Below are 20,684 nucleotides of genomic sequence, written 5' to 3'. Positions count from 1 at the left end.
TCTGGTGGCAGGCTAACAACTATGAACAACACGCTTCTGACTCTCGCCGGGCGAGCGTTCTCCTCTCAGTCTAGGCTGCATTGCTCTCCTTGATGCAGTCCCTTTACCTGCAGCCCCCAGGCCTCCAGGTAACCTCACTGGCTGCCCCGTGTGTATCCATTAAGCCATCACCTGAAGAGGCTTCTCCTCCTCCAGCCCTGGGAAGAAAGCCCGAGAAGGGTGGTGTCCAGCTGCCTCTGGGGAAGCTGCCTGGCTAGAGGGCTTCTCCCCGCACACCAGTCTTCCAGCGAGCGTGTGGGGGGCGAGGGGGCATTGCTAAGATCCAGAAGGCCACAGAGGCAGAGGGATGCGTGAACAAGATGTGGTGCGCACACAGCCGAGTGTCAATCCGCCTCCGAGGGGCAGGACGTTCTGACGTCTGCGCCAACGTGGATGGATCTTGCAGACATTAGAACAGGAGAAAGGAGCACTGCGTGACTGCACCATCTGAGGTCCTGGAGCCCTAAAATTCGTGGAGACACTGTAGGATGGTGGTGGCCGGGGGGGCCAGGGGAGGGAGAACAGAGAGGAAGTGTTCCGTGGGCACAGAGGTGTGGCGGCTGCACGGCGATGGGAAGGCACCCAGTGCCATTCACTGTACACTTAGCAGTGACAATGTACGTTTTACGTGTACTTGACCATGATTTTAAAAAATAGAAACTCCCTCCATTTTCCATTGTCATGTTCCCTCTCAGTATTTGCAAAGCGTAACCCCTCGAGTCAGGGGAACAGAAGAATGATCAGGAGATAATGACTGTATTATTATTTTTGTTCTCGTTATTCGTAAAGCAAGGTGAGGTAGAGTCTTCCAGAAACGCTCTGGCTGGTTCACACCCTAGGGAAGGCCCCCCCACGCACGCGCGGGCACACATACAGCTGACCAGCTTCCACCCAGTTTCGCTTCCTCAGCACAGAAGTGGTGCTTTCCCAGCCCAGTGGTTTCCAACGTGGGGTCCCTGGAGCTGCTGCAGCATCGCCTTAAAACCGGTTAGAAATGCAGATTCTCGGGCCCCGCCCTGACCTGCCGAGCCAGCAAATCTGGGGGGAGGCCGGGAAACCTGCATTTTAACACCCCCCTCCCTCCCACCACCACCAGTGGCCAGGTGGGCGCTCACGTTGGGGCGTCTCTAGCCCAGGTCCCTGGCCGCTGTTCCTGCCCCCGGCGCTGTGCCCGCCCCCAAGGGCCTGGGGCGGGACGGGGGAGCCCCCGGGCTGACCCCAGACGGCTGTCCCCCAGCTGGGGCTCAAGGGGCGCTCACCTCTGCTCCCTGCTGGGCCCCCGCCTCCGAGGGTGGAGCCGGGCCGCCCCGCCTGCACACCTCCAGCTGCACAGGTGGCTGGGCAGGGCCTGGAAACAAAATTATAAGAGCAACACCTTAAAAAAAAAAAGTCCCCTCTCCTGGACTCCCCGCTCGCCAGTCGCCGGGAGCCCTCGGAGCCGCCACCATGGGTAGGTCGCGCGGCCGGGCTGGCGCGGGGTCGCCGGGGAGCAGGGGAGGGAGGGGGGCAGGGACCGCGCGCTGGGGTCGCTGCCAAGGGGGCGCCGCGGGGCTCGACCGGGCTGCGACGCTGGTCCCCGCTGTCCCTGGCGGCCCGCGGACTTGCGCGCGGAGCCGGGAGGGCTGGAGCCGCGGACAGGCGCACGTCGCCGGGACGGGAAGCGACCAGGAGTCAGGAGAACGGGGTCCCGCGGGCTCCGGGGAAGTCACCGGCTCCGATCTCGGTCTCCGCTGGGGGGGCGGAGAGCCCGACGCGGCCAGACTGAGAGGTGGCAGGAATCAATGGCGTCACCTTGACCTGGCCTCCTGTTGGGAATCCTCAGTCCTCGTGTTCCCAGCCTGTGGGCTGGGAGTGGGCTTGAAACTGGCCGGGGTCGCGCACGTGATGGCAGGGCCCCAAAACCTCCATCCATCTGGTGGGCGCTCAGTGGCTGCCTTGGCACCTCCCTTGCCGGTGGCCTGGCCAGGTGACCCTGCAGCTCCGGTGGGAGCCCTGCCTGGCCCCCGGGAATTGGAGGCCGTCGGTGGCCCTTATCACCCTGCCACTGTCCTCAAGCTTCAAGAGAAGGCACCCAAGGAGAGTAGCTGGTCCTCCACCGGCATGGAGCATCCGCAGAACCTCTAGGAAAGAACTTAATCCTGCCTGCTTCAGAATAGACCACGGGGGAGCGAATGCAGAAGCAGAGAGCAGAGCCCATCATCCCAGCCCTCTTTTCCCTTAAAGATGGGGAAGGCAAGTCAAGTGACTACCCCAAAGTCACGCCCTGGATGAGCCCAGGCAGGCACAAGATGGCCCCATGGTGGAGAGAACCAGGTTTGACTTTGGCCTGCTTGCGCTTCTGTTCCTGGCTACCCCGTACTACCTCTAGGATTTTGCGTCAGTAAATTAAACTCTTTGGGCTTCGACTTCCTCAGCCGTTAGAGAAGTATCCGTACCAGCCTCCGTGGTTGTGTCAGGGTGTGTACGCGTGTAGAACCTGGTGTGCCCCACTGTGACAACCTTGAATGTCTCACTGTACTGCGATACGTCATGGTTCACACTCGGGACTTCTAGCTGTGGCCACCTGTGCCTTTTCCAGAAAGATGCAACAGCCTCCCTCGGAGATGGAAGTTGTCAGCAGTGTGTGCTTTGCAGGCAGGCAAACTCCTGGGCTGGAGTTCTGCATCCTTACCTCACACATCATTTGCTTGTCACTCCGTGTGACTTCTCTGGGAGGGGCTCGGAGTATTTATTTGATCTTTAGATACTAAATACCTGAGGAGCATCTGTGCTAGGTTTGGACTTTCCTAAAGTATTTCCAATCAGGCTAGCTGTCAACAGCCTGATTATTGATGAGTGAACACAGTTTCTGAAGTGTAGTCCTAAATGAATTGATTCTTTCCAGTTTGCAAATTGGTCCTTCAGTGGTTGCTTTTTTTTTTTTTTTAGGATTTTATTTATTTATTTGTCAGAGAGAGAGAGCACAAGCAGGGAGAGCGGCAGGCAGAGCGGGCAGAGGGAGAAATAGGCTCCCTGCTGAGCAAGGAGCCTGATGCGGGACTAGATCCCAGGCCCCTGGGATCATGACCTGAGCCAAAGGCAGACACTTAACCAACTGAGCCACCCAGGTGTCCCTTTTTTTTTCAACTGAGATTGGCATAGCATGTGAGTAGCAATATATCCACAGACCAGTTTTATGTTACTTAAGTCCTACAGTTTCAATATCTAAGTTTAGGTAGTAAATAAAACAAATTATTTTTTAAAGAATTTTTTTTAAGGTTTTATTTATTTATTTGACAGAGAGAGGGACGCAGCGATAGAGGGAACACAAGCAGAAGGAGTAGGAGAGGGAGAAGCAGGCTTCCTGCTGAGCAGGGAGCCCGATGCAGGGCTCGATCTCAGGACCCTGGGATCATGACCTGAGCCGAAGGCAGACCCTTAACGACTGAGCCACCCAGGTGCCCCTAAAAGGTTTTTTTAATAAAAGGTAGCAGTAACTTCTCCTCTTGAGAACAGAACAGATCTTTGGCACTCAGATGGTGCCAAAATTGCTTTGGATCCCCTCATGACTGAAGAAGGAACACCTGGGATGCTCGCTGAACATGTCAGGGGGGAAGGAAGCCAGGCAAGGGGTCTTAGAGACATGTTTGCTTTGAGCTGATTTTATCCCATGTGAAACTGGAACTAATTTTTCACACCGGGTTCTTTTGCTGGCCCTGGGAATGGGGAGCAGAAGTTGGGATGGAATAGGAAAGTGAGAGATGCAGTAAGAGTCAGAATTATACCATTTATTAGACTCAGTAACACAGCAACAAGAATCCACAAGAATAAACTGAATGAAAAGTTGCTTTGGGCATTTCGATGCATAGCTAAACCTGGCTGCAGTGTCCAGTTAGAATCATGAACTGCAAACCCTTTGCTTTAAAGAGGGCTTGGCAAGCTTTTCCTGTAAAGGGCCAGATAGTAAATATTTCCAGCTTTGGGAGGTAGCATAGTCTCTGGCAACACTCAACTCTGCCCTTGTAGTGCAAAATATATAAACACATGGGCAGAACTGTGTTCCAATAAGACTTTATGTATGCGCACAGAAATTTGAATTCTATGTAATTTTCATGTGTCACGAAATAGTTTTTAAAAATTGTTCTTTAGTCATTGAAAAACATGGAAACCAGTCTTAGCTCATGAGCCATAGAAAAGCAGGTGGTGAGCTGGACTTGGCCCATGAACCATCGTTCGCCTAGTCTTGCTTTAAAGTCTGGGTGTGCAGGCGCCTGGGTGGCTCAGCTGGTTGAGCAGCTGCCTTCGGCTCAGGTCATGGTCCTGGAGTCCCGGGATTGAGTCCCGCGTCGGGCTCCCTGCTCAGCAGGGAGTCTGCTTCTCCCTCTGACCCTCCCCCCCTCTCATGTGCTCTCTCTCTCTCTCTCAAATAAATAAATAAAATCTTTAAAAAAAAAAGAACTGCTTCCTTGTAAAAAAAAAAAAAAAAAAGTCTGGGTGTGCTTATCAGAGTCAGGGATGGAGAGGACGCTGCCTTCCCAAGAGCTGTGTTGTGGAATTAGGTTTCCGAATGGCAGAGAACCTCTCAGGTGAGGCTTTTGTGGGGCTAGGGATGCTTTTGCTGAAGATTTCAAATATCCACTCTTTCTCCCTTCACCCCATTTCCCTCCCTTACCCAGAGCTGAGCAAGAGTCTGCACTAAAGTTGCTGCTCTTGGAAGTTACTTCCCGTATTTCACTTTGAAAATGAAGTATGAAGAGACTTCAGGTTCTATGAAACGAGCTCCTGCCTCCTTCTGCCAGAGCCTCCAGGCTGTTTTGAGGAATTCATTCACTTAATGAAGGATAGTTGATTATATTCCTGTCCCCCCACCTCTCAGCCTCCTGCTGGCCTTGTGGGATTCTGATGGGTTTTTCCAGTCAGCTTCCTGCCTGAGCATAAAATGATGGGCTGGTTTTGAAGATGCCACAAACCTGGTCGCTTAAAAGTTCTTCCACCTTCTTGCTTCTTTCTAGAAGTTCTTGGGTAAACCAAAGACTGGCGCTGAAGTCCCAGGGGAGCTAGCAACCTGCTATAGGCTATAAGTGTATAACTAGAAGCTGGAGCCGCTCAGAAGGGGTCCTTGGGCAGCTGACCCTTGGGGGAATCATGGGCCCCTCAGACAGCAGGAGGAGAGAACTTCTGACCCGGGGATCTTTCAGGCTGACATGTCTGTAGGTCAGTGGTCTTCAGTCTTTAGTGTACATCAGGATCACCAAAGTGAGGGCTAATTCCAACACAATGCTGGGCCCCACCCCTCGAGTCTCTGCTTCAGTCGGTCTGGGGCAGCACTCAAGGATCAGCATCTACACAAGTTCCCAGGTCCTGCTGCTGCTGGTCCCAAGACGCCACGTGGAGAACCACTGCTGTGAATGACTCTAAATGACAAGCTCTGTTTTTCTCAACCTGCACCCATGCCCAAATATTGCTGCTGTGCCCCCCAGATGAGATCATGGCAGTAAGATCTAGTGCAACCTGGCCCCTGGCTGGTCCGTGATGATCAACTTTGCAGTAAATTAGTAGCTAGAATTTGAAAATTAGCTTGTGCAGGCTAAGAATGTAGGGTAGGAAAGAGCAGGAGTGATGAATCCATGTGGTCCAGCTATGGCTGCCGGAGTGGGGGGGGCGGGGGGTAAGCCTAAATCACTGATTGACACAGGTATTTATTTACCATCCATCTTGAAGAAACTCATATCCTCAGGGAGCAGGACCACAAACCCATAAACAACACTTTTCCACACTGAGGGATAGTCGAGGTAAATAAAGTACCATTGGCTTTATGGTGTCTTGTCAAAGCTGGAGGATGTGCCGTCTTCCTGCTGAATTTTTACCTCGTCCTTCACACCTGTACAAAATGTCCTGGGTGGAATTATTCCAGGTTTGATTTATTTGGATTTTTTTGATTAATACTTTTCCTGCTGCCCTTTGAGTTACTGAAGAACAGGGAGCACATGAGGAATCTCTCAGCTGGCTAGTTCACCAGTGAGAGGGACAGCAGTCTTTTCCAGGGTAGAGCTGCATACAACGGGGGGGTGGAGTGGGGGGGTGGGGACAGACCACCCAGCCAGCCGTGCTCATACCTCTCCGGGCTATGGCAGGTCTCGGACACAACTGCATCTCGATCCTATCCCTGGCAGGAGAGTAAGTGGGTTGGTGTCCCAGGTGAGCTGATGAAGGATATAAAAACAAGGGTGGACTCTGAGGAACATTTCACATTCTTCCGTGATGATAGTAAAAGAATAAGAGCAGTGTTATCTGCAAACAAATGCGAACCACTGACTCAGAATCCTGGGGTTGCAACATAAAGAACCCAGGAACCTCTGTTTTGTAACTTCGTCTCTTGGTTTCAGAGCCCAGGAATGTATCACTGAGGAACCTGGACAGTGGGGTCATCTCATGGGGTTGCTGTGAAGGGGGCCGGGTCAGACAGGCCATGCGGTGCCTCTGCTTGCCGCCGAGCCTCAGAACAAGGGCAGCTACCCTCTGCAGGTGGCACAGAGTTAAAGGACAGTCTCAGCAGCTAGAAAGTAGCCCCAAAGGGAAGGGATAGCATCTTCTACAAACTTCCTGGAGAATGAGGAAGACCTAGTTCCTCTGAGCCTGGACACCAGCCAGGGCCCCCCACGGGGCTCCTGAAAGGAGCCTGTCATTGAAGAGGGTGTAGAGCCATCCAGTTGTTGTGTGGGGAGCCTGTGAAACTGAGCACGTACCCAAAGGAAACTTTGGTTCAAGAATCAGACTTAAGACTGGAAAATTCACAAAATGTACTCACATAAGAAGACCCATTGAAAAGCTCACAGACTAAGCATTTGAACTTCTACAGTCTGCCTCAAGAGGCAAGATTTTATTGTAAGCTCTATCAGGACATATTAGAAGGTACACTTGAGATGTTTTTGGAAGAACAAACCTTTTTTCCCAATGCGTCAAAACAGGTCAGCTCACGTGGTGTACAAGTTTCCTGTGGTTGCTGTAACAAAAGTATCACAAACTGATCGTTTAAAACAGCAGAAATGTAGTCTCACAGTTCTGGAGGCTGGAAGTCCAAAATCAAGGTGTCTGCAGGGCCATGCACTTCCTGAAGGCTGTAGAAAATCTCCATCTCTTAGCTTTGGTGTTGCCGGCAGACCTTGGCATTCTTTGGCTTAGAGATGGGTCACTTCAGTCTCTGTCTTTATCATCAGGTGATCATTTCCCCCACCATGTGTCTTCACATCACCTCCCCTCTGTGCAGCTCTGTCTTCACATGGCTGTCTTCTCATAAGAACACTAGGCGTGTGGGGTTAGGGACCCACCCTTCTCCAACATGACCTCATCCCAACTCATTACATTTGCAAAGACCCGGTTTTCCATCTGAGATTCTAGGAAGGACATGAGTTTTGGGGGCCACTATTCAACCCAGTACACGTGGTAATAGAAAATGTTCTTCTGAAAGATGTATGTCACTTATATATGACTTTAGGCAGGAAGTATTCTTAGTGTGTAAAGAGGACGCCACTGTGGCTTGCATCTTCAGCTGAGGTGCTACAGGTCATGACTAGTATCTTCCCCCAGAGAGACGGATGGATTTTTGGGTATAGGACTAGTCAGTTCTAAACAGCCATCTATTGGGGTGCCTGGGTGGCTCAGTCAGTTAAGTGTCTCTTAATTTTAGCTCCAGTTATGATCTCAGGGTCATGAGATTGAGCCCCACTTCGGGCTCCACATTCAGTGGGGAGTCTGCTTCCCTCTCTCTCTCTCTCTCTCCCTCTGCCCCTCCCCTCACTCCTCTCTCTCTCTCTAATAAATGAATAAATCTTTAAAATACACATATTTTACCATTCCAGAAATTTCTTAGAGATATTCTTGTGATAGGAATAAAGCCATGTACAGCCTAAATATCAACTAGGGGGAAAAAAATGTGCTGTAGATCCTAACTTTACACTTACTGTGATCATAGGCATTTTTTTCCAGTCATGATCTAACATCTAAGAGCAAAAACAAAAACAAAAAAACTTTGTGTCTAAAATTTAGGATCTCAAATTAATAAATAATAAAATTTAGGATCTCTAACTTAATGGCCTCCAAAACAAACCCCCAAAAGACCGGGAGGTTGGTTCCTTTCAATTTGGTGACACTTGTGTGACTTTGGCATCGTTCTCGCCTATGACGACACAGTATTTCAGGGCTGATGCGACAGACTTGTTTCTGTTGCCTGTTTGGGGTGCACAGTTTGCTGCTGTTTCCCATGCTCCCCCCTCTTGCTTCCGTCTAGAGCCTGCTGGGGGCGGGGGTGTAGGTCTGACTTACCGCTAGCTTGCGAATAGATCCATTTACTGACTCTCAGCAGGAGAGCGCTGAAAGCAAGACTCCCTCTAAGTTCAGAACAAAGGCTGTTCTTCCAGAAGAAAAGAACGCCCAGGTGTAGATAAAGGACGTCACTGGGGGAACAAGGGTCACCTTCCTGATACACAAGAAATGCTCTCAGCTGAGTGACCGACCCTGCCCATACCTGAGGCAGAACTTAGGCTTGGCCCTGGGCCCATTCTGTTTTGCATAAGAGCTTACTACATATTAACTCTGCGGCACCCTCTGGCCTAGCCCACTTACCCTGCAATTGAGAAGTAAACAATCTCTGAGCATATCCAAAGGCAGGTGGCTCCTGGGACCTGGAGGGATCATTTCTTACTGAAGGAGAATGGGAATGGCCCTCAGCGATGCATGTCTGTAATTCTGAAAACAAGATGCTAAAAGTCACGGGTTATTTATAAACCCATCAGAGGTGGCCACTCTGGGCCTCTGAAGCCTCGGATTTTAGACAGTCCCGTGTAGAAATCTTTTTTAAAAGATAGGAGGCTATCTGTAACCTACAGCAATGGGCCGGGCACCACAAATGCTCTCTGACTGTCATGGGTTTAATTGTGTCCCCCTCCCAAATTCATAAGCTGAAGTCCTAACCCCTGGAACCTCGGAATGTGACCTTATTTGGAGATAGGGCCTTCACAGATGTAATTCGTTCAGATGAGGTCATCCTGGAGTAGGGGGGCCCCCAGTCCAATACGACCAGTGTCCTTATACCAAGGGGACATTTGGACGCAGGCGCACACGCAGGGAGAAGACTGTGTGAAGATGGAAACAGAGGTCTGGGTAATGCTATCAAGAGCCAGAGAACGGCTAGGGTGGCCAGTAACCCCAGAAGCTGGGGAGTGGCCGGAACAGATTCTCCCTGGCAGCCTCAGAAGGAGCCCTCCCGGCTGACGCATTGGTCTTGGCCCCCGGCCTCCTGACCTTGGGAGGATACGTCTCCGTCGTTTAAAGCTACTCTGTACTGTAAGCTAGCGCCCAGACCCAGGGCTGCCTCCCTCAGTCCTGACTGCGGGGTCCCCAGGCTGAGGGAGGAGGTGTCGGAGGCCTGGCCGCTGGCTGGTTAAAGATACGAGGCTGGGTGTCACTCACTCAGCGAAGGCAGACCGGCGGGGGGAGCCAGCTCCCAGCGGTCCTGGTCCCACAACAAGGGGGTGACACAGTTGTGAGCCAGATACAGCTAAGTGATTTTATACTCTGTGTCTCTCTGCTCAGCAGCTGGGCTCACGCCTCTGGCCGGTGTGGCCTATATGGATACAGGGTCACCAGCGCCCCCAGAATGATCTGGTCCCCGCGGTGGCACCATGCCAAAGTCACTTAATAAGACCTACACGATCCCATTAGCCCTGGTTTCCCTGTGTTGTTAAAGTAGCTTCATGCAATTAGGGTTCAGTTGACGTTCCTAGTTCTCAAAGGACCGATAACTCATTTGCTTTCCGCAGGGGTAACTTGGTTAAACCCCTTGACATTCTGAAAACCTTACACAGTGTGTTCTGGTGATGGAGCTGTTTGCTGGTGGGTCAGTGGAAAAGTAGACTGTCCCTTAGTGGGGAAGACAGTATTTGTGGAAAAGTGGCTATTTCTATTAAAAAAAACAACAGCAAAACACCCAATAGAAGGATGGGCAGAGCACTGGCCACAGACACGCAGGAGGTACCCGGCGTGAGGGCCCGTGGGGCTGGAATGTGGCCCATGCCTCGTTGCCAAGAAGGGCGTCCAGCCAGGGACACCTTTTCTTGTCGGACGCACGCCGCTGTCCGCCGGTCAAGCCATACCTCCCGGGGCAACATCCGGCTTAAATGATCACAGTCCTCCACGCGCAGAGAAGGGCCATACGGGCCAGCAGGGGCCCTGAGGGTGGGAAACGTGGCGACAGAGCCAAGTAAGAAAAATAACGATCAGGTCGGCCAAGAAACAGCCTCAAGACGGACCACTCCAGAAACAGGGGCCTGGATGACAGGTGCAACACGTGTCCCAAAGCTGACCTGACGACTGTCCAGGACCAGCCCATTTAAGGAAAGAAGAGTGCTCCTCACTTCCTAATCAAAGCTAATCGGTTTTTGGAAAAAACCAATCAAACCAAGTGTGCCACACAAGGCACTCAGCCCCTGCCTGTCCCGTCCCCCCCCCCATGCCTCCTGTCACCTCACCTCAGGTCAACCGCAGTTAGCTGGGTGCGTATCCTGCTGGGCTCTTTTTGAAGTGGCGCACACTCGATTTCCTCGCCGAAAAGCGGGGAGGGATTCTATGCTATGTGAGGCTCTGTGACATTGGCTCAGAAGTCAGAACAATGGCCCTCTGTCAGGGCAGTTATAAAAAGACTAAAGAAATCTAAAAGGGGGCGCTGGGGTGGCTCAGTCAGTTAAGCGTCCGCCTTTGGCTCAGGTCATGGGATCGAGTCCTGCATTGGGCTCCCTGCTCAGTGGGGCATCTGCTTCTCCCTCTCCCTCTCCCCCTCCCCCTGCTCTCTCTCTCACTCGCTCACTCTTTCTCAAATAAATAAATAAAATCTTAAAAAGAGAGAGAGAAATATTAAAGGAGGAGAGAGTATCTGGGAGGCCAAGGGGAGGGGTGAAGTGCTAAATCCTAATGGTGCTGGGATGCTCTGAAGGAGCCTGTTGCCGAGAGAGAATTAGGAGTCGTGGGGCTTGACCGCTGGGGTGGAGGGAGATGGAAGTCAGATCCTGGAGGGCTTATTATGCTGTGCTGAGCGGGAGGTCTGACCTTACAGGTAGCAGAGAGCCAGGCAGGTTCGAGAGCCATCCTGAATGGCTCCATCTGAGGAAGCTCAGGTCAGCTGCGGTGAACGGGAGACAGGAAAGGTGGAGACAAGGCATCTACTTGTCTCGGTCATCCCGGTGCACAATGAACGGAGTCAGAGTCATATCACTTAGGAGCCACCTAAGCGGAGCCACCTCTTAGGGTGCACACCTTCACACCAGACCCTTTCCTTGACTGCTCCCCTGCATCGCTCTGGAGCGACAAGGGGCTCCCAGACTGTAGAGCGTCAGCACTAGGCGGATTGATCACATGCAGACGGCTGGGCCTTACACGGGGAGTTTCTGATTCGGTAGGTCTGGGATGGACCTGAGAGGGCACATTTCTGACGGTTCCCAGGAGCTGCTGCTGCTGGGCCAGAGACCACACTTTGAGAACCACTGCAGTGGGGAATTAAACACGATCGTGAAACCCCTACAACCGCATGCATGCAGCACGCTGGTGTGCTGCCCATTCAAAAAGTAGCTTAATTGAAAATGAGTGCTTGCCCCCGTGGCTTGTGTTTAAGAAGATTGGCTTTCTTCTGTCCACAACTTGCTAATCCCCGTGGCCGAATTTCCCAGGACGATGTCATAAGGACCTTCTTGTTTTGAGTGTGAGCAACCCTAGAGGGGACTGCCTCTACTTTGAGAGCCCCTCTCAGCCCTGCCAGGGATCCCCCATCACAAATTCTTGCCCATATTTTCATCTTAAATCAGCCCGTTCCATACATCCATCTGCACTCCCCAGCCGTCTTCATGGGATGCAGCGAAGAGCAAAGTCCATTTCATTCCTGCAGATCTGATCTTACTAACCAACTTGCAAAGATGGTGTCAGCATCTCTAGATGAAGGAATGGCGGGCCAGAGGTTAAGTGCTTTGAATCTTTAAAGCCACATGATTAGGAAGGGTGTCCCAAGCAAAGTCTCAACCTCCTGCTCCCCACGGCCCATGCCCTCCCACCTAAAAGAATCCAGGGTTGATCAACTTAACTCATTTTCCTCCTGGTTTATGAAACCATTTTCAGACCGCCTCATTTCTTGTAGTGGCCTGGGGAGGCATCATCAGCACTTTACAGGTCGCTCACGGAGAGTAACCTGCAGAAGTTAGCAGAGCAAGTAAAGAATCTGCCAGATCCCATTTAATAGGCATGGGATTGGACTCCTGAACCCACAGGTAGAAAAATGTAGCTAAGGGAAAAAATTATTTAAAAAAGAGCACTTGGCGGGCAAATTAAAGTTGCTGGAGGTTTGAGTCTTAGTTGATGTGAACAGTGAGTGAGCGATAAAGACCTACATGTACAGAGCTTGAGGCAAATCCTTGTTTATTTCCTATTGCCCTTCTTGCACACTACCACAAACTTAGGGACTTAAAATGACACGAATTTGGGCGCCTGGGTGGCTCAGATGGTTAAGTGTCTGCCTTCGGCTCAGGTCATGATTCCAGGGTCCTGGGATCGAGTCCCATATCGGGCTCGCGGCTCAGCGGGGAGCCTACTTCTCCCTCTGACCCTCTCCCCTCTCGTGCTGTTTCTCTCTTGCTCGCTCTCTAAAAAAAAATAAATTTAAAAAAATCTTTAAAAAAAAATGACACGAATTTATTATCTCGCGGTTCTGGAGGTCAAAAGTCTGCATGGGTCTCACTGAGCTAAAATCCAGGTGTCGGCAGGGCTGTGTTCCTTCTGGAGGCTGTAGGGGACAATCTGGTTCCGTGTCTTTTCCAGCTTCGGGAGGCTGCCACATTCCTTGGCTCATGTTGGCCTCCTAGAAATCACCATCACTCCAACCTCTGTTTCCTTCTTCACATCTCCTCCTTTGACTCTTTTAAGGACCCATGTGATTACACTGGGGCCACCACGTAGTCCAGGATAAACTCCCCATCTCACGGTCTTTAACTTAATCACATCTGCAGAGTCCCCTGGCCATGGAAGGTAACACATCCAGAAGTTCCAGGTGTTAGGACGTGGGCATCTTGGAGACCACTGTTTCTGCCTGCCATGCCATACAGTCCTAAATGCAATACATAGCTCACTCCCTCAATTTCACTCTTGGTGATGATGGGGAGGAGTTTCCTCTCTGCCTAAAGGTAAGAGCTGCTCAGACAGCAGCAGATTCTTCATTCCTTCCAACTTCCCAAGTCCAAGTCCTAGAAATGCACTCTTCACGCCCATCATGATGCTGAGAGAATTCTTAATTTCTAGGTCATGAACCATTAGAGTTAGAATTTCCACCCCTAAATGGTTCAAAAAATGGAATATGCTTTGTTAGATAGTAGGAAATACCTTAATGAAGAGATTTCATTAAGTAGTGGGAAATTATTAATAGACTGTCCTTCTTGGTTTTGCCTGCTCTCCCTCCAAGTCAGTAATCACAGAAATGTATAATGTACGCTTACTTTATTAAATTCTTTAGCCAAAAGAAAGACAAAAGGGCCTGCTAGGCCTAGAGTAACAACAGGAGCCAAGGTTGACTCTGTACCCAACACTGGCACGCCTGATTCTAAGCTGCTTTATTTACTCCGATCAGTAGTTATATCCAAGTGACCCATGGCTGGTGCTAGGACCGAGGACCACTCAACTGTGCTGATTAGATTTACTGTCAGGATACGGACGTATAAGGCTCAACATGCACGCCCCTTGAGCTTTCTCAGAAAGCGATCCTGTTGACACAGATGTGAGATAAGAAATGCTGACTGCAATATGCATCCACCAAATAGCTCTGAATTCTGCAGCAGAAGAGGTTAGCAACCTCTGCCCCGCCATAATCAAAGTTGCTCTTTGGAATGCGCACGTTTCTGAAAATAACAAGCTTCCTGGGTGATGGCCGGGTACTAAATCTCGGATTTTCTCCTGGGTGAGCGTAGGGATTTCATTTTCCATTACGTAGTTCTGAGTGTGATGGTTGTTGTAACAAGACCAAAGCTCTCTTTTCTATAACCGTTTATGTTTGAAGTAAACAAAATCTTTACCATTATTATTTGGCAAACAATAGGTGCTAAACAGTATTTTTCAAAAAAAATGATAGGTGTGGGGCACCTGGGTGGCTCCGTCGGTTAAACGACCTACTCTTGGTTTCGGCTCGGGTCATGATCTCTGGGTCCTGGGATTGAGCCCCACATCGGACTCCGCGCTCAGTGGGGAGTTGGCTTGAGGATTCTCTCCCTCTGCCCCTCCCCTCACTATCTCTCTCTCTCAAATAAATAAATAAATCTTTAAAAAATATTATAGGTGCTACCCTGGCCGGATGAAATCTTTTCTGAGAAACCACGTGGAAGGAACAGTTGCAGTGAAGCTCTGGGCTGTCTCTGTTGGGTTTGGGTCTTTGGCCCGCCCTCCTGCTTTTCTGCCAAGGCCAATGGCAAGGACCGGTCTGAACCCAGTGCAGGCGGTGCTCAGCTTGCTTTGTCTGGTCTTTGGGAGACAGTAGTGAGACCACATTATCTGAAGCGAAAGCTGGCAGCGCATCGTGCGGCCCTGCTGTTTCCTCTAGAAGACAGGGCATGTCTGCAATGAAACGGGCTGCAGACACCACCCCCAGGCTCGTTTGGGGGCAGTTCTTCAGAAGCAGGTGTTCCTGGCTGGGTCTTTTATTCCACTGGAGAGTAGCAGGCCCCAGTCTGCTGATGAAAGCTGGCTTGTGGGCTGCACCGGGCATGGGCCCATCTGGACACAGAAGGCACCCTCAGGGTAGTGGTTATTCACACACACACACACACACACACACACACACACACACAATTTAGAAAAGGCTGGGGGAGGGGTGCAGGAAGTCACAAATGTCAGTGCAGCTGCCCAGAGTAGTGGCCACCACAGGAAGTGGTTCAAAACTGACCAAAACCAGGAAGGAGAGTTGTGTGAGGAGGGCCTACTTCGGAGGAGCCGCGACTGTCCCTTGGATGCAGCAGTTTGAGGGGACCCTTGGGGAAGGAGGCAGGGAAAGGACTACCCTGACCCTCTGGTGTCCCACCAGGGCTCCCCACTGGCCAAACTCGGTGGGGGGGATCGGGAGGACAGGGAGACAGTGAGGAGATGCACGCGGGGCAGCCTCATGGGCAGAAGGAGGCTAGAGCCAGGATCCGAACGTTGGACTCGACGACGGATACGACCCGTCCTTTGGAATACTTGTTCGTTCAACAAACCTTTCGTTTCCACCCTGTGAAAAGCCCCGTGTGAGGTGCCGAGGACTCTGAGGTAGCGGCTTCTTCCCTGAGTGAGGCACCAGGCCTGGGCTGGGGGCTTCGCCCTCGGAACTGTTACAACAGTCCTGTGAGGGGCACGGCGTTGTCCCCCTCTGACAGGTGGGCTGTCCGGAGGGAAGCTGGGCCCACCCCTGGCCACAGCCGGAAAGCAACACGTCTGCCCCCAGGCCCACATGCTTCACCTGTTGCCTCTCAGAGCAGCCCCTGCCCACAAGGAAGTCTGACTGGGGAGAAAACCAGGCTATTCGTGTGGAGGAATCTCCTTCCAGAACTTTATAGATGGCAAGAGTGGGGCCTGGAGCCCCGGGAGGCCAGGACAGGTTATTTCCCACCTTAGGACAAGGACTGAAATAGCACCTCTGCTCTGGAGAGGGCAAAAGGGAGTGTGTGGTGTGAGGCCGGGGGCCATGCTGAGCCGGGGAAGTGCCCATGCCCACAGCACCGCGTGACCAGAATCAGGAAGCGAGGCCCTGGCCCACGAGGGGGCTGGCTGGGGCCTCGACCACCACAGGGGTCTGGGCCAAGCGCTGAGTTCCTCAGGCACACTTGCGGTTTTGTTTCATGTGGGCTGGGGCTCAGGGCCGGCACATAATGAGAATATGAGGTGACAGGCCAGCTTCTGTGTTTGCTCCCTGCTCTGGACGGCGGGCACAGAGTGTCTCTGCGGTGCTCGGGGGCCGGGGAAGTAATAAAACCTACTTATGGAGATCAGTCAGGCAACTGGACATCACAGCCTGTGGGTGGTTCTCGGGGGCAGGGGGCCCCTGAACCAGCGGGGACATCACTGTGGGACCTGTGAGAAATGCAGACTCAAGGGGCCACCCCCCACCTGCAGAGGCAGCAGCTATGGGTGTGGGGTTTGGCAGCCTGCTCTCTCAAGCCCTCCAGTGATTCTGAGGCACACTGAAGCTTGAGGACCATTCTTTGGGGCCGCTGATTCGTAATAGAGGCAGGGAGCGCTCAAGGGTTCCCCCAAAACAAAGGACTCTAAGGTCTGGGCAGTGGGGGGTGGGCGCAGCACGTGACAGGCACTGGTAACTACAGGGCAGCCCTTTGGGGCAGGGAGCTGTGCTTCGAGACAGGGTATGGGTCAGCTCTTGTCAAAATTCAGGCGAGACCAGAGCAGGGGCAGGGCCAGGGGGCATGAAGGGTACGCCTAGGATCCAGAAGGTCGAGTCATCGGCCCTTGGTTTGCATTGGCTCACGTGGATGCTCACCTTTTTTCTTCTTGCTCTTCTAATTCCCTCTTCTGACAATAAGGCCCTGCTCTGCGGAAGGTACTGGAAAAGATGTTGGGGATGGGGAGATGGATACTCCTAGAGGGGAGGCAAAAATATGGAGCATTGCACTCCGGGAGCTCAGGGAGGCAGACAGGGCTCTGGGAAGGTCATGCCGTGGCAAGGTTGACGACGGTGTAGGAAGGGGCTGGGGCATTCCTGACACAGGAGTTACGTACAGTCGTGTGCATTAAGGACTCCGGATGGGCGCCCGGAATAGCTGGGAATCGTGGGAGCCCTCCGTGCGTGGGGAAGGGGCTGGAAGGAAGGCCGTCCCAGGTAAGGGGAAAGGTGGGTGAATCCTGTGGTAGGCATCCTGCAGCATTTCATATTTCCCTCACCGAATCCTCACCAAACACCCTGACCTCGTGAGATCATAAAGGGTATGCAAAAATGTTTGGATTTCCTCCTGTGGGCAATGAGCAGCCTTTGAAGTGTTTTAAGGAGGAAATGGTTTTGCCACCATTCTCAGAGCCTCTGACTCTCAATTCTGACCGCAGTGAGAATGGCCTGAGGAGCTAATTAAAAGAAAATCTGAAGCCAGGCCCCACTCACCAGAGCGGGCTAGAAGTTTCTGGACAGCACATCTGTCTGCCCTGAGAAGTCAGAGGGTCTGAGTGTGGGCTCAGCAAAAAGTATTTTAATTACTTGACTTTAATAGTGGCGTTTTGGTTTTCTTTCAGGAATGTCCAAGTCACAGGTGAGTATCCTTTTTTCTTCTCTACATAGCTTCATTTGGCAAACTTCAGGCTGTTCTGCTCCTAAACGTTCACAGCTGTGCTTCCTTCACTTCCCAGATGTCTGTCATAGGCATCAATCAGTGCAGGGACAGTCCTGAGCTTCTGTGGGAAATTTTTTGTCTTGAGGAAATGCTAGTGTCCAGCCCTTCTCGAACAAACGAGAAAACTGGATGCTTTATTTCATTGTTGTCTCTGTGTGGCGTGTAAGGGAATAAAAAACTTTGAACTCTAGATTCCATGTCTGGATAATCAGTGACAAGTTACTAAATAGACACCAGCTACTTTTCATGCCATTAACATTCATTTGTGAACGTGGGCCAGCGAGGAGCATGTTTCATTCCTACACTGTTTCCTTTTGTCAGAATTGCTTTGGCTATCCCTTGAGCATCTTCTTCATCGTGGTCAATGAGTTCTGTGAAAGATTTTCCTACTATGGAATGAGAGGTAATGATTTTCACCCTCCTCCCCTTGAGTGAAGAGCCTGAGTTACCACAGCTCCTAACTGTGTCTCCCTTCCCTCCCCCCCTTGCCCTCTGCAAAAAGCACTCCTGATTCTGTACTTCAGCCGGTTCATTGGATGGGACGATAATCTGTCCACGGCCATCTACCACACGTTTGTGGCTCTCTGCTACATGACGCCAATTCTGGGCGCATTGATCGCTGACTCCTGGCTGGGAAAGTTCAAGTGAGTGTTTACAGCTTCCTTGTGAAGAAATAAGCCCAAAAGTAATGATAAGCTTTGTGGTTTGGAATGATGGACGGTGGGAACAAGGAATCAAGGCCCATCAAACTCTTAGGAGAGCCTGCTAGGCCCTATTTCGGCTCAGATCCTATCCCCAGAGTCTAGCACAGTGCCTGGCATTGAGCAGTGAGAATGCAGGTAGCACTGGTAAGTTTTTTTCTTCCTCCAAACAGTGATAACATCTTTGTCTCTTCTTGAAATAGTAGCAGGGATACTGTCCACCATTAATCATGTGTGAGGCACAGAGTTAAAGTCTAGAGAACACAAAAGCTCCCTGATGTATGTGCCCACTGCTGGTAGGCTCGTACTGCTCGCTGGACAGAGAGGACGTGGGCCGCTCACCTAGTTCCATAGGAACAGCTTCAAGAGTGTTACCCAGTAGACAGTCATCCAGAAGTCCCTAGGACTTAATGAGCAAGGAAGTGGAGGCTCTTCTGGGGCCAAATTCATGAACTATCTCAAAAGAATTCAGTTCAATACAAAAATAACCAATGGCCCACTGCTGGCCAAATATTGTTACCAGGCACAAGATAAGTCTCTCTTACTGTTTAACCATAGGTGTTCTCACTTCGGTAGTCAGGTGGAAGAAAACACTGAGTTTTTCAAGTAGTTCAAAGGTGAAAGAGACCTTTTCCCCTTCCCCTGGCTCTAGCCAATTTGCTCTACACTCGCTGGCCGGGTGACAAATCCTCCAACAGGCTGCCTTTCTGAGAGTTACCAACCTGACTCAAGTTTGAGGAACAAGTATACGCATGACTGGGCTGTTGCATTTTGAAGCAGGAGGACTTTCTGTGGGAGAGGAGGAAGTGGACGGCTCTCGTGCAATTAACTTGGACTCTCTTAACCCCTTTCAACACAGGACAATTGTGTCGCTCTCCATTGTCTACACCATTGGACAGGTGGTCACTGCGGTGAGCTCAATTACTGACCTTACAGACTTCAACCATGATGGAACCCCCGACAACCTTTCCGTGCATGTGTGAGTTAACCCTACCTGCTGCCCTACCCCACCCAGCCACTGGTTGCTTCCGTGGTGCTCAAATGTTTCATCTTTTTCCTTGAACTTCACCATAAGGGTAAGGAGGCCTTTCCTTCCTCATCAGTAGAGAGAAAGCTGTTTAGTTGACTAAGAGTTGGGTCTTTGTATGTCACCATCCTCGTAGTTGTCCAGAGTCACTGCTCTTGCTGTCTTGGGCACATCTCAACCTGAGGCACGGTCAGCGCACGGAATACTTGTGTTAATCTTGATCTTCCCTAGAGGGACATAACTCCCACGGACCTTGATCCCTAATTGTGCCAGGTTTCCTCAAGACTCGGTACCTTTGGTTGTCTTCTGGTACCATACTTCCGCTTATTTCTCAGTAATTCAGTTTCGTAAGTATTTGGTCCAGCCCTATTGTTCTGGGTTCTTGATAGAAAGTGCTACAGACAAGTCCTCCTCTGTGAGATTAATTTCCCATCACTACAGGGCCCGATAGACAACTTACAAAGATTTATTTTGTTTCCTGTGCTGGTGCCTCAGTTTCTTGATCTATGAGTAAACCATCTTATGGGTTGGGAAAATAGTCACTGAAATTCAAATTAGTCTCTGCAGTTCCTGCGTTTCTGGTTTGTTAGTCAATCCGATTGCTGTTTAGACCAGGTCCCTTGTGGCAGCACGTGTGGTGCCCATAGACTGTGTTGGTGGAAGGGAGTGGCTCTATGCCCAGGTCAGCAGCTCAGATCCAAAGTCTGATGCCCAGCTACCCACAGAGGAGCCCTAAGACGCGGGCCGCTCACCTTCCCCGTGCCTCCGGTTTCTCTTCTACAATATCAGTTAAGAACAGGGACTTTGGAGCCAGGCTAAGTGGGTTCAAATGCTGACTGTGCCCTTTGCTAGCTGTGTGACCTTGAGCAAGTTTCTTAACCTCCATGCTCAGGTCTTCTCATTTTTACTACTGCCTACCTTGGGTGGGACTGTTGTAGTCCGGGTACGGCGCCTACAACGTGGCCTGGCAAGTGAGAAGTGCTCAAGAAAGCTTAGCTACTTAGTTTATTTCATGGAGTTCATATTACAGCATGCCTACAACTCTCACAAGAGTGCAGGGAGTATCATCCAATTGGCCGTGTTCGGGTGTCGTTTAAAATGCTTAGAGTGAAAAACAAAACAAAACAAAACGAAACAAAAAAAATGCTTGGAGTGACAGCACTAAGCACAAGTTCTATTAAGAGGCAAAGTGAAAAGAAGGGCCATATGCACCCCAATGTTCATAGCAGCAATGTCCGCAATAGCCAAACTGTGGAAAGAGCTGAGATGTCCATCAACAGATGAATAGATAAAGAAGATTGGTCCATATATACAATGGAATATTACGCAGACATCAGAAAGGATGAATACCCAACTTTTACATCAACATGGGTGGGACTGGAGGAGATTATGCTAAGTAAAATAAGTCAAGCAGAGAAAGTCAATTATCATATGGTTTCACTTATTTGTGGAACATAAGGAATAGCATGGAGGACATTAGGAGAAAGAAGGGAAAAATGAAGGGGGGGAATCAGAGGGAGAGACGAACCATGAGAGACTATGGACTCTGAG

The 20,684-nt window shown here is 50.9% G+C and overlaps 1 protein-coding gene across 2 annotated transcripts in view; it reads left to right on the top strand.

Annotated features, from left to right (window-relative positions):
- Window positions 1-1,365: 1,365 nt before the first annotated feature.
- The window catches only part of SLC15A1 (solute carrier family 15 member 1), a 50,709-nt gene continuing 31,390 nt past the window's right edge, over window positions 1,366-20,684 (top strand). The window contains exons 1-5 of one of the 2 annotated variants that reach the window (XM_081815159.1): window positions 1,366-1,489; window positions 17,308-17,324; window positions 17,727-17,808; window positions 17,908-18,049; window positions 18,966-19,085. In XM_081815159.1, coding sequence (XP_081671285.1) covers window positions 1,486-1,489; window positions 17,308-17,324; window positions 17,727-17,808; window positions 17,908-18,049; window positions 18,966-19,085 — 365 coding nt within the window. In that variant the 5' untranslated portion in view covers window positions 1,366-1,485. Of the gene's footprint in view, window positions 1,490-17,307; window positions 17,325-17,369; window positions 17,809-17,907; window positions 18,050-18,965; window positions 19,086-20,684 lie in introns of those variants that run through there. The other variant, XM_081815158.1, reaches the window with a different exon arrangement.

Source organism: Leptonychotes weddellii, chromosome 3, assembly GCF_054177405.1.
Source record: "Leptonychotes weddellii isolate Sample4059 chromosome 3, ASM5417740v2, whole genome shotgun sequence".
Lineage (NCBI taxonomy): Eukaryota > Metazoa > Chordata > Mammalia > Carnivora > Phocidae > Leptonychotes > Leptonychotes weddellii.
Note: the sequence above shows the minus strand (reverse complement) of the source record. Positions and strands in the feature narration are given on the sequence as shown.